Source organism: Microcebus murinus, unplaced genomic scaffold (assembly GCF_040939455.1).
Source record: "Microcebus murinus isolate Inina unplaced genomic scaffold, M.murinus_Inina_mat1.0 scaf008_hap2_Mmur4.0, whole genome shotgun sequence".
Taxonomy (NCBI): Eukaryota; Metazoa; Chordata; class Mammalia; order Primates; family Cheirogaleidae; genus Microcebus; species Microcebus murinus.
Window position 1 is genome coordinate 708,605 of NW_027438954.1, and position 12,041 is coordinate 720,645.

At 44.6% G+C, this 12,041-nt stretch overlaps 1 protein-coding gene across 5 annotated transcripts in view; it reads right to left on the reverse strand.

Moving 5' to 3' along the window:
- Positions 1-2,034: 2,034 nt before the first annotated feature.
- The window catches only part of HUWE1 (HECT, UBA and WWE domain containing E3 ubiquitin protein ligase 1), a 152,067-nt gene continuing 142,060 nt past the window's right edge, over positions 2,035-12,041 (reverse strand). For 3 of the 5 annotated variants that reach the window (XM_075999810.1, XM_012746599.2, XM_075999807.1), the window contains 12 exons: positions 11,581-11,708; positions 10,215-10,311; positions 8,406-8,561; positions 7,857-8,102; positions 7,330-7,447; positions 6,573-6,713; positions 5,177-5,464; positions 4,945-5,050; positions 4,177-4,294; positions 3,713-3,894; positions 3,221-3,411; positions 2,035-2,660 (listed from right to left, as the gene is read on the reverse strand). In XM_075999810.1, the coding sequence (XP_075855925.1) occupies positions 2,558-2,660; positions 3,221-3,411; positions 3,713-3,894; positions 4,177-4,294; positions 4,945-5,050; positions 5,177-5,464; positions 6,573-6,713; positions 7,330-7,447; positions 7,857-8,102; positions 8,406-8,561; positions 10,215-10,311; positions 11,581-11,708 (1,874 nt within the window). In that variant the 3' untranslated portion in view covers positions 2,035-2,557. The remainder of the gene's footprint in view (positions 2,661-3,220; positions 3,412-3,712; positions 3,895-4,176; positions 4,295-4,944; positions 5,051-5,176; positions 5,465-6,572; positions 6,714-7,329; positions 7,448-7,856; positions 8,103-8,405; positions 8,562-10,214; positions 10,312-11,580; positions 11,709-12,041) is intronic. The other 2 variants (XM_075999809.1, XM_020285090.2) reach the window with 1 other exon arrangement.

Sequence of the window (12,041 nt, forward strand, 5' to 3'; positions counted from 1 at the left end):
CTGGGACTACGGGCGCTTGCTGCCACACCTGGCTATTTTTTTTCTATATTTAGTATAGATGGTGTGTCACTCTTGCTCAGGCTGGTCTTGAACTCCTGACCCCAAGCGATCCTCCTATCTCAGCCTCCCAGACTGCTAGGATTACAGGTATGAGCCACTGCGCTCGGCCTTAAACAGGTCTTAAGCACATACAAAACTTTTTCTTTGCTTATCATTGAGATTGTGCATGTTTATATATGCAGCAGATATTTTTACTACTGTATAGGATTCCACTTATTACACACTATACTTCTGTTGGACAATAAAAGTTTGTTAACATTTTGTTCATTTTAACTAGGCCTCTTGCTGGACAGTTTTAAGTTCCATTAACCTGGGTCTCTTGGTTTAGCAAATGGTTTCTCTTCAGTTATACCTTTTGTTTCTTGTCTTTCTGAAATGGTCGTAACAGTGCAGAATAGCATAAGAGTGCTAATGGTGGTAACTGGCCACCTTGTGTGATGTTGGCTGTTGGTCTGAAACGACCTTATCAAGGTAGTATCTTTACCTTTAAAAGTTACCAGGGATGGTGATTATTAGCAAATGCCTTGGCATCTATAGACAGCATTTTTCTCATTTGATGTTGAGGCAATGAGTATTATACCACACTCATGTCCCAGAGCAAATCATATTTAATCATGTTCTATTTCTGTAGCATGTCATTGAATTAGATTTGCTTCCACTTCCTTCAGGATTGTTCCATCTGTACTTCCACACCCAACACTCATCCCGTGTACTCCTTCCACCTCCAAATTTATCTGCCTGAACTTCACTCTATTTCAAAGAACCAGTTCTTGTTTACTGACAAATCCTACTCTGCTTTATTCTTTGTTCTGTTGGACTCCCAGCCTCATCTCAGGCTGCCATCCCTTGTTCAAACCACACCCTAGCAACTGGAACTCCTGCTCCATTTAGCTGACCTTAGTGTTAACTCCTACACATCTTCAGGATTAAAGTGCAATGACAACAGAAAGCCTTTCTTGATTCTCCAGGATAACTCAGGCACTTCTGCTTTGTGCATCCAGAGACTCCTTTCTACAACTGATCACTGTCTCCTCTCCTTGACTAGAACCTCAAAAACAAGGACAGAGGAGATTCACCTGTCTTCTCAGTCGTCAGAGCAGGGACAGAAGAGTGGGAATATTAAAAATAACAGGAAAAGGGCTAGCAGCCATTTGCTTCAGAACTAGGGGATCAGCTTAAGGGGAACACATCCCTGCTCTCCTAGACACTTACTTTGGCACATGGGCAAGGGGAAAATCTGTTAAGAGGTAGTACCTCAGAGAATGAGAAAAACCACACAAAGCAAAGACCACTTGGGGTTATTTTTCTAACTAAACTTTTATTAAATTATTTTTTTCCTTGAAGGCTGGAACCATCAAAGCCCTTAGATCAGCTCTAAGTGCTGGATGGAGTAAAAACCACAAGATGATGAAATGATCTGTGAACAGACTGGCAGACACATGACAAGAGGGAGAGACAACAAAAACAGACAGAAAGAATGGCCTTCTGGAGAACTAGTCAATTTTCTTGCTTATTAAAATTTATTAAAAATGAACTAAAACAATGAATGAAATCAAAAATTTTAAACTGAGCCTCAGACTTGAGACTTATAAAAAGCTCACAAAATAAGACCCTTAGTTGGGTCAAGTTGAGCTCTCCGAATGCTTTGTACAACCTGCTGCAGTTTGTCCCCCTTGAGCAAGGTGATGCTTTGTTCTTGGCTGTAATCTCTTAACACCATCACCATCCCCAAGTGCAGATCCCATTCTAAAAAAGACTTCCCCCAATTCCTGGTGGCTGCCAATCTCTCCTGACCATGGGTAAACCGATTTTGAAGGAAGTTGTTGCACTAGTGGTGGAGGCAGGTGGGCAAGCGGGTAGGGCTGAGATGGTTTTCTGGAGAGTATACTTGGATCTCTTCTCCAGATGTCTAGCATGTGCTTAAGAGTTTTTTTTTTTTTAAGTTTCAAAAAAAACTCCACTGTGAAAAGTGAGTTATGAAGAGTGCTCTTTATTTGAAACCTCCACAACACAGACGCCAATCTTGTCTCGCATTGAATCATTAGCTGTGCACATCAACACATTCCAAGCACAAATTAAGAAATGCAAACAGAACAAAAAAATATATATATATATAATTTTTCCCCTATCCAAAGGTTTCAAGTCTCAATGCAGCAAATCCTTCTGAACACAGAATCTGAGGAGCACACTGTTCAAACAGTTGGGACAAACAGGTCCCTGCAAAGGCTACTGCCTTTTAAACACATGGGGTGGGGATCATGGACGGCATGGAAAGGGGAGGGGTGGTGAGGAAATGGGAGAGGGGGAGAGAATGAGCAGAAGAGAAGAGGAACAGGTATGTGTTGGGGAAGATGGGGCAGCTGGGACACACACATGGTAAGTTGGTGATTTCATTTATTGGTTTTTGACAACTTCTTTCTGGTTCTTCTTTAATATCCCCCCCCTCCCCAGGTCCGAACAATGGTAGAAAAACCCCACAGAGGTGGGCAGGGCCTTACTAGGCCAGCCCAAAGCCTTCAGAGCACTCCTGGATGGCCAATAGTAGCATGTGGCGGAGCTTCTCAAAGCTCTCATAGGCAGGAAGGTCCAGTTGATTAAAACTAGGGAAAGAAAAAAGATCACTCTGTGACAAAAGATGGTAGATAACCAAATCCGTGTTCACAAACCTACTCCTCGCTTCTCGCTGACTCCCAATCTTGTCCCAGCCCAGTTTGCCCTCCCCAATCTGGCTCCAAAACTGGCCATTGGGCACCAAAGACACAAATCTGACCCTGTCACTCCCCCTAAAACACTATAGCCTTGCCTACAGTACAAGCTCTAAAGAAGTATTCAGGGTCACTGGTGATCTGACCTCTGCTGAGTTCTTTAGCATTCTGCTCCCTTTAACTCCTCCTTGCTCCAGCCACACTGAGCCTTGGAACACATCATGCTCTCCTGCAGTGGTGCTCACCTGCCAATGTCTCCCCAGATCCCACTCTTGTGTCTAGCCCATCTTCTCATCTTAAACATCACTTTCTCCCTAGAACCACCAGACTATGAGCTGCCCACAGTCTAAGACTGGGCCAGATTTGTGTTCCCAATCTTGGGTAGGGGCCTAGAAGTGTCAAGTATGCAAGCTCAAGCTAAACATTGAAAAGGAGAAAAAAATCCTTCCTCTTACCATGTGTGAGCTGAAGGCAGGCGATCTGTGGACCTGTCATCTCGATGGATTTGAAACTTCTGAATGCCATTCATGCCTTCAAGGGCAGCAAAGCCTTGCAGGGGCACCTTGGAAGTACCTGTGACAAACTGGAGGAACTTGGCACGATCAGCTTGGTCAAAAGAACGCAATGCTCTCCAGAACCACTGGATCTGCAGGAAGGGATACAAGAAGCCAATTTTAGGTAGAGAGCTCCTGGGGGATGAGGGAATAGAATTTGGGAAACAGGGCTGGACTTGGAGTCTTAGGCAAGTCCCTTTTGTTGGATGGGCTTCATAAGATAGGTAAGAATATCTCCTGAAAATACATTCCAGAATAACTAAGGGTTAGATGTAGGTAAACTGTCATCCACAACCCCCTTCTTCTAAGAGTACTGGTTTATTTGTTATCACACAAATTAGCACTGCCTAGGGTAAAAGGACCATACCAGGAGGGAAGCCAGTAACAGCTCACCTGAATAGAGTTGGACTGGTACTTGTGGTATTCAGTGTTGGATTTCAGATCATCAATGTCGATGGTGGGCAGTCCTGATATGAGTAGCTCTAACTCCTGCTCAGTAAAGATGGAAATGAGGCGCTTTGGAATGATCTCATAGAAGCCTTCTAAGAAAGCTGCCAGCTGTTTGCGGATGGCTCCTGGAAAGAGAACCAAAAAAGCCACATGGCTTCTAAACTCACATAATTTCAGAGGCTCTTGGTGCTACTACGATGCTGACTGATCTGTCTCACCTACTACTCTGTTTCTAGACCACTATATGAGAAAGTAGATAAAGTATTTTTGATCAGGTATTCTGACTCCTTTTGTGCAAGGTATTTGTGGCAGTTTCACAAGGGAAGAGAAGAAATGCTTGTGAAATGAATGAAGTCTTACTTCTTTCCATATTGAGCAACTAGAGGTCTAAAGGACATTTACCCTACCTGTCATTCTCATCTGGCACACCAGGTGTACATATTCCTTTTTATTTTCTTCTGTTACCAAGATGTTAGCCCCATTGGGTTTGAGGTCACGAACTTCACAGACTCCAAACTCTTGGACCTAGAAAAACCAAAACACCAATCATACAAATCAGGCTTGGTCTAGGATGGGACTAACAGATACCTGGGAACACATCCTAAACTTGCCATGTTCTAGGTAGAGAGATGAGGCCAGTCCACACAAAACAGTGACTTTTCTCATTACTCATTAGCTCACAACTCTCCTGATAGGGAAAGGCTGAGGGAAGGAAAGAAGGAAATTATTCTTTGGCCCTAAGACACACAAAGAAGGCAGAGAGTAAGGCAACTGTCAAAGGTAAAAGGAAAAAAGGTATGGCTAACATATGTATGTGACACAACACAATCTTTAAGGGAAACAATGTGTGGGGGAAGAGTAAACTTTTGTTTTTCACTTATTTCTATTTGTATGATTTTTCTACAATGAACTACCTTTAGGAATGAAGAATTACACATGGGAGCATTTTTTGTAAAGGCAAAACTAGGAAACACTCTAAATCATTTTGCAAATTCTGGTTTTTCTGTTTGTGATGTCTCTCACAAACATTTACTGCTCTCTGCCCGGCAGGGCTTTAAGAAGTCAAAGTGCTTCCTTAAAACTGAGAGAGGTTATCTAGTGTTAGTTCTAAGGTGATATGGAATGGGTCTCCTAGACTGGCTGAGATGTGCTATGGTCAGAATTTCCTGATGTACCTCAGTGCTGAAGGTGAGGTCATAGCCTAGTGTGGAGACATCATTTTCTAGCAGATAAACCAGGCCCTGGTAGAAGTGGTAATCTTCACTCTCCATATCCGTGTATCTAGAAAAACACAATTAGGGTTATGAATTGGAGGGATGGGAGGAGAGGCAGCACAGGGATGGGACACAAGAAAAAAACCTGACCCCCAGAGCTGAGAACAGTCCCAGGAGTATGCCACATCCTCACCTGACAGACTTGCCCAAGATATGTTTGTAGAAGGACCGAGTAAAGTAGCATTCCAGAAGGCGGTTGTCATATACAGCTTTGGCCACAATGCGCCCAACAAACTTGAAGTAGCTGAGGTGGTTGGGGTTGCAGTGGGAAGATGGATTGATGGTGTAGGTGACTCGATCACCAGGTGAGGTACGGAACAAGGCATACATAGGGTTAAACATCTCTCGAGAGATAATCATATACCACTCCCGCAGGAGCCCTCCAGCATCCTGCCCTTCTTCTCCTTCAAACACTATATACCTGCATAAGAGAGCAGAAAAAGAGAGCTTTGCAGTAAGCCCAGAACCAATCTAGTCATTCATGCAACACTACCTGAGTGAGTGAGGCTGTGAAGCAGTCTTTAGGGAGTGCGCTGTCAGATGAAGTGAATGGAAAGTTCCAGGAGAGCCCAGAGGTGGGGTGGGGATCTGGGACCAAAAAGCACCACTGACAGAGAATGTCATTCTGAAATATCACTAAAGGTTCACCTATATTCCAGAAAACACCAATAGGAAAGGCATAAGAGGCCAAAATGAGGCCTCACCTAGGGCAAGTGGGGAGAAAAGTGATGTTTAGAGAGAGCTAAGTCCAGAGTCCAATTTCTTTAAGGTACTTGGAGGTGGAAGAGCTATTTGGGAAGACTCTGACTTTTCTGTGTTATGGCATAGATCAGGCGTCCTCAAACTACGGCCCACGGGTCACATGCGGGTGTTTTTTGCCTGTTTGATTTTTTTACTTCACAATAAGATATGTGCAGTGTGCATAGGAATTTGTTCATAGTTTTATTAAACTATAGTCCGGCCCTCCAATGGTCTGAGGGACAGTGAACTGGCCTTAAAAAGTTTAAGGACCCCTGGCATAGATGATGAGCCTACTCCACAAAGTAGAGGGAGGAATCATTAAACTATTCCAATAGGTCTCTCATCCCGCCAGCTCTTATACTTAGTATTGCAAATTGCCAATCTCCTCTAGCTGGCTTCAGACTCAACAGTGAGCAGTTACCAATTTGGTGGAGGCAACGCATGCAAGTGCAGACTTTCCCTAACCCAGGGTACCATCTGCTCAGCAGGTTTCCCATTCCTAGTTTAACAATGGTGAAAGCTCTCACAGTAAAGCCATCAGGTGTATCCTTGTAGACAAAGACTTTCCTGCCTGTCTGGGAATCGTTGGATAGCTCAGCCAAAGAACCAGCCAGCAGACCAGGCTCAGAAGACACAAAGGAGACAGCTCAGTGAGATTATCTAAGCCAGATTCCTATGGGGAATTCCTACTGGGGAGGGCAGTACATCCCTATATTTGAGACTGGAGTATGCTATCACTACTGTGTAGGAGGCTACCCCTCAGTCTTTTCTCAGTTTGGGGCCCTTACAATCGATTCTTCATTTCCTCAGGAGATTTGCGATGCAGCTCACGATAGGAGTCTTCAAACACATGATCACGACGGACATGCACAGCCATGTCTTCTTTCCGGAGCCCTTCATCTAAACGTTCCAGCTCTTGGCGGAAGTATCTTGGGAGGTATGAAAGGAAGGAAAACAGGATTGAGGTGGCAGAGCAAATTTCTGTTTGCCTGATTAGGATGAAGACCCATGATGATGTTCTCTCCATCCTCCAAACACTCTGATCTCTGCTCCCTACCTACTTAGGAAACGCCCAGTAGTTGGGAAAGGTAGACCACTATCAACTCTAAATTGTTCCCATCTCCTCTGAATAAAAGCCCACAGAGATCATGGCATGGAATTCCTACCACAAGCAGGTAAGCCACATATATGTGCAGGAAGGAGAAGAGTGGGGATAACTCCAGGAGTGTTGTGGAAGCACCCCGAGCCCTGCTGTGAGCATACCACAGCCACCTGTATCACCTCAAAGGTTGGAATAGGACTTTAGAAATCATGTAGCTCTCATTTCACTGATAAAGAATGAGATGGGGTGAAAGCCAGGAAATATTTAGGTACAGTAATTGTCAGTGGCACAGCTTAGTCTCTTTCCTCCTTGCCAGCACCATTCCAAATGCTGCCTCTACTAAGGAAAACTTCTAGCACCAGGAGCAACTCTGGCTCCTTTCTGGGAAGGGAGATGACATCTGGGGAATTCTCACCAGCCCCCACAACATCTAGGGCACATACTTGCGCTTGACATCAAAGTCGAGGACACGAATATAGTCTACCAGGACGGCAAAAGGCCCATCAGCGAGGTGAGTGGTAGACTGCCGTAGGATCTGGTTTAACACAGTGCGATGAGTCTCTAAGGGGAGAAATGATAGAAGTAATCAGCATATCACAGGTCCCAGAAGGTTTCAAGATGGCCATGGACCAGCTAGCGACTCTCTCTTGCTTTTTCTTATTTCAGGGGCCTAAAAAATAACTAACCAAAGCTAGGGGCCATCCGTGAGGTGTAAATGTAAATCTGAGCATTTCTACCCCCATTGCTTGGCTTCCCATGTCTTCAGGATAAAATCCAACCCTTTAGAGTGGCCCACAAGGGCTTCCAGAGCAGGCCCCTACTGATCTCACTAGGCTTACTTTTCACCTCCCCCACACATATTTTCTCTCTCTCACCTTCTTTCTACTCAATCAGCTAAGGATAAATTGTATGAAATGACCCTGTGTAACATGAAACGTTTTACACCTAGGGGCCCAAGAGGTCCCTGTACCTGCAAAGCGAAGGAACTTCTGTGTGTCAGGGGGCAGGCTTGAAGAGATATGCATAGATGAGGGCTCCCGGGAGAAGAATGGGTCAAGGGAGGAAGGCGTGGCTGGGGTTAAGGGGGCAGGGGACAGTGGAGGAGGCTCATCCTTGATGTGTGCCAGCTGGCTTTCACGGGTATCTCGGACAGGAGGCTTACTCTCCCGTTCTGTGGCATGTACCAGAAAGAAGGCCTCAACAGCAGGCTGTAGCACTGGGGGTAGGAATAACAGGTGACATTTTACTTTACAAACTTCAACATACAAACCTCTTTGTCTTCATAAACAAATTACAAAAATAATGCAGAAGAAATAATAAAAACTTGTAAGAAGTCAGAGCTTCTTTGAAAGCAAAGAAAAATGGGATAGGCAATCAGTTAAAAAACAATTCTCCTTTGTATTCACATTACAGAGACCCTGAGGAGAGGACTAACCTGGAAGGAAGAAAATTAAACTGGCAGAAATGGCCCCAGAGCACACAAGTAGGTTGGGACCTGGGTGCTCAGACCATCACTCACCTAGCACTGCATGCTGGTCATGGGATTCCTCCAGTTCCTTTAAACATTCCCCCAGCATGTCCCACAGCTCATCCAGGCTCAGCTGCTCACTGAGCAGGGGAAGCTCAGGTGGCCTCTCCTCCTTTTCCTTCTCCCCCTGTGGGGTTCCATCAGAAGCTATAGGGCACACAGAAGAGAGACTCAGAAAGCTTTCGAGTTTTCTCTTTCATTTAGATTTTTCCCAGATTGAATGCAAATGCACTGGCTATTAGACAGAACAAGCAGACAGGTCCACTGGCTGCTGAGTATCACCCATTGGGCAACATCTAAAAGCAAAGTCTAGCCCTACACTAGATTGCACTGAAATTTAAATGTAATAAAATTAATAAGATAACAAATTAATTTCCTCATTTGCACTAGCCACATTTCAAGTGCTCAATAGCCACACGTGGCTAGTAATTACCACAAAGTCCTATTGGACAGTGCTAGTCTGGCCATTGCCTCATTAGCTCCCAGGTAGAACTTTGGATGGTTGCCTTCCAGTTTACAAAGTGTGTTCTAGGACATCATCCTCACTGAACTCTGATAGTTGCCTTGGAAATAGGCTGCCTTTCCTCTATTTTCTCCGGCAAGGACAGGGCCCAAATTTAAAACTAGCTCTTTCTAAAGAGCCTTTTGAATTAGTTACCTTGTCCTGGGACATTTTAAAATTCCAAGAAGCCATGGTGTGACAGAAAGATCTCCACTGCTGGTACTTTTTCTGGTACCAACTAGGAGCTTAAATTCTAAACTCTAGTAGCCAAGCAGTAAGCCTCAGCTCATCTTCTGGACAGGGAAGAAGCAATTTCTTCCTCTCCCCTGCCCATACACCTGCTCTACATAGGTTTCTTCCTGATCTTTGTTTTTCATCCTCTACCCTCTATCCTGACTTTTCTTTTTTTTTTTTTTTTTTTTTTTTTGAGACAGAGTCTCGCTTTGTTGCTCAGGCTAGAGTGAGTGCCGTGGCGTCAGCCTAGCTCACAGCAACCTCAAACTCCTGGGCTCAAGCGATCCTTCTGTCTCAGCCTCCCAAGTAGCTGGGACTACAGGCATGTGCCACCATGCCCGGCTAATTTTTTCTATATATATTAGTTGGCCAATTAGTTTCTTTCTATTTATAGTAGAGACGGGGTCTCGCTCTTGCTCAGGCTGGTTTTGAACTCCTGACCTCGAGCAATCCGCCCGCCTCGGCCTCCCAGAGAGCTAGGATTACAGGCGTGAGCCACCGCGCCCGGCCTATCCTGACTTTTCTTCAAGGATCTGACAGCCCTAGGTTTGAATCCTGGGCTCTGACACCTGTAGATTGTGTGACCTTGGGTAAAAGAAAATGGATAGAGAACATGAGAATAACATGTATCTCTCGAAATCCTAAGAGACAGTAAGTCTGTGCATGATTGACTTTGAGAAATGCTGGTACTAACAGCATTCACTGTGTGCCAGGTACTTCTCTAAGCATTATACATGTGTTAACTCATTTAGTCCTAACAATTATGAACACCCCCATTTTAAATGAAGAAACTGAACAAAGAGAGGTTTGCCTCAGGTCCTAGAGCCAGTAAATGGGAGAACCAAGATTCAAAACACATGCTGTCTCCTATCACGGTTTCTTTACAATAGGAATCACAGTGTGTTTTGGTTGTCAAACACCTGTTAACATTTATAGAAACCAGTGTTCACTGGAACAAGTTGGAAAGCACTGAGCCTATATATGTTGGGAGCAAGAGATCCAGCAGACATTCCATAAGATTTGGTCTCCCTTTTGCTTGGGTAGAAACAAGAAGTAGTACTGACCAATGGATTGAGTATCTTGAGCACTGGGAGATGGCTGGTCCACATCCATGGGTGACTCCTCCCTCCGGACAGATGCTTCTGACTGGCTAGATTCCGACTGGATAAAAGGGAGACAAAGTCACATAAAGGGTGCAACTCTGCTTTCCTCTGGGACAGGCTAGAGGTTGGTCTTTCTACTTCTTGCACACTGAGCTTAGAAAGAAGCTTCCAATATTTGGCCAGGAAACTCTGTAGCTCTCTAGGACAAAAGAATGGATTTTCCCACCTCTTTTGCTGTCCTCCACCCCAAGTTTTCAAGCTTTTCCAAAGAGCTCCCTGGATGCCTGCATTTCCTACAGTCTACTCCAGACCTGTGCCCAGTTCAGAAACAGCCTCTTGGATACAGACTGCAAATTTTCTTTGGGGACAGGTGTGTGTGTATGTAATAAGACTCAGATGGGTGGAAGGTAGGCGTGCTCTTTGTTTCTGTTTGCTCACAAAAGAGAATATAATAGGGGAATTAGAGCAACCTTTCATGGGTGAGATTATTTAAAAAGCCAACATCTTATCAGGTGATAGGAAAGAGACTGGGCAAAAAACAAACAAAAAAACACCTCATTCTAGAATAACAACTCCATTTTCCCTTTCTACCTTCCTGGAGTCACTGCCCCTAAATTCTAGGCTTTTCCCAGTTGGCCCAATGTGTAAGAGTAATTATACACAAAGAAAAACCAGGTCTCAGGATATCTTTATTTCCTGGATCTTGGGAAGGTGACTTGCATGTTGCAAGGACAGGAAAAAAATGAGAGTGCCATGGCATACATATGCAATGCCAGGCTTTTATTGCAGCCACTCTGTGTTGGGATCCCAATACTGAACTGGCTACTTAAGCACCTAAAGGTTTCCTCCTAAAAGTGTCTGAGTGCCTCGGTACCAAGGGATTACAGAGAATAGAGGCAGAGGCCAGGGTGGAGAGAGCAGCCATAGACAGAGGTGGCTGTGTGGGTTGTGTACCAAGCTTGAGGGACTTTCAAGGGTAGGACTCCTGAGATGTCTCTGATGCACCTGCATTGTTCCGTGAGACTGAAAAAAAATCTTCATCCCACACCCCCTTAGAACCCAAACACTTAGCATTAGGCAGTATGCAAAAGCGCCACTGTTGACTGGATAGCTGGGAGTGGGGTATGATGGCCAAAGCTTTAAATCAAACCAAACCAATCAACAAATAGGAAACCACCAACAGAAAGCACCCTCTTGTCTAGAAGCATTCATATAGCAAACTTAATGCAAAAGCATACAGGGTAAGTGCAGTGAAACCCCACTGATGACATGGTGGGGGCATGAGGGAAGAGACAAATGAATGAGGGGCCACAGGCATCATGCTAACCGTTGCTGCTTGTTGCTGTCTCCGCGCCCTTTGACCCTCACGTACCATTTGTATAATGGCATCAGCCTCAGCCTCCAGCTGCCGAACAGCTGCCTGGATGCTGCTAGCTGAGCCTAAACCGGAGGAACCTGGGAGGAAAAAAAAAAAAAAAAAAAAAAAAAAAAAAAAAAAAAAAAAAAAAAAAAAGGAAGGCAACATATAAAATGTAGGAAGAGGGGATGCCCAGTATTCTCTCTCCTATCTCCTGGGCCATCACAGGGCATCTTGCTGAGGTTTAGTTCAGGTAGCTTCAGAGTACTCATCACCAGGCAATAAGATTTATCACTGTAGATAAGGGCAGGGGGCATGGTGCTAGACAGACAGATGGTTTTATGTATGAGGGTTCTGTGGAACAGAAGGAAGAGGTAGGGAAAATGATTTGGCAGGCCATGGCTGAGGCAACATGGCTGCAGTGTTTTAGT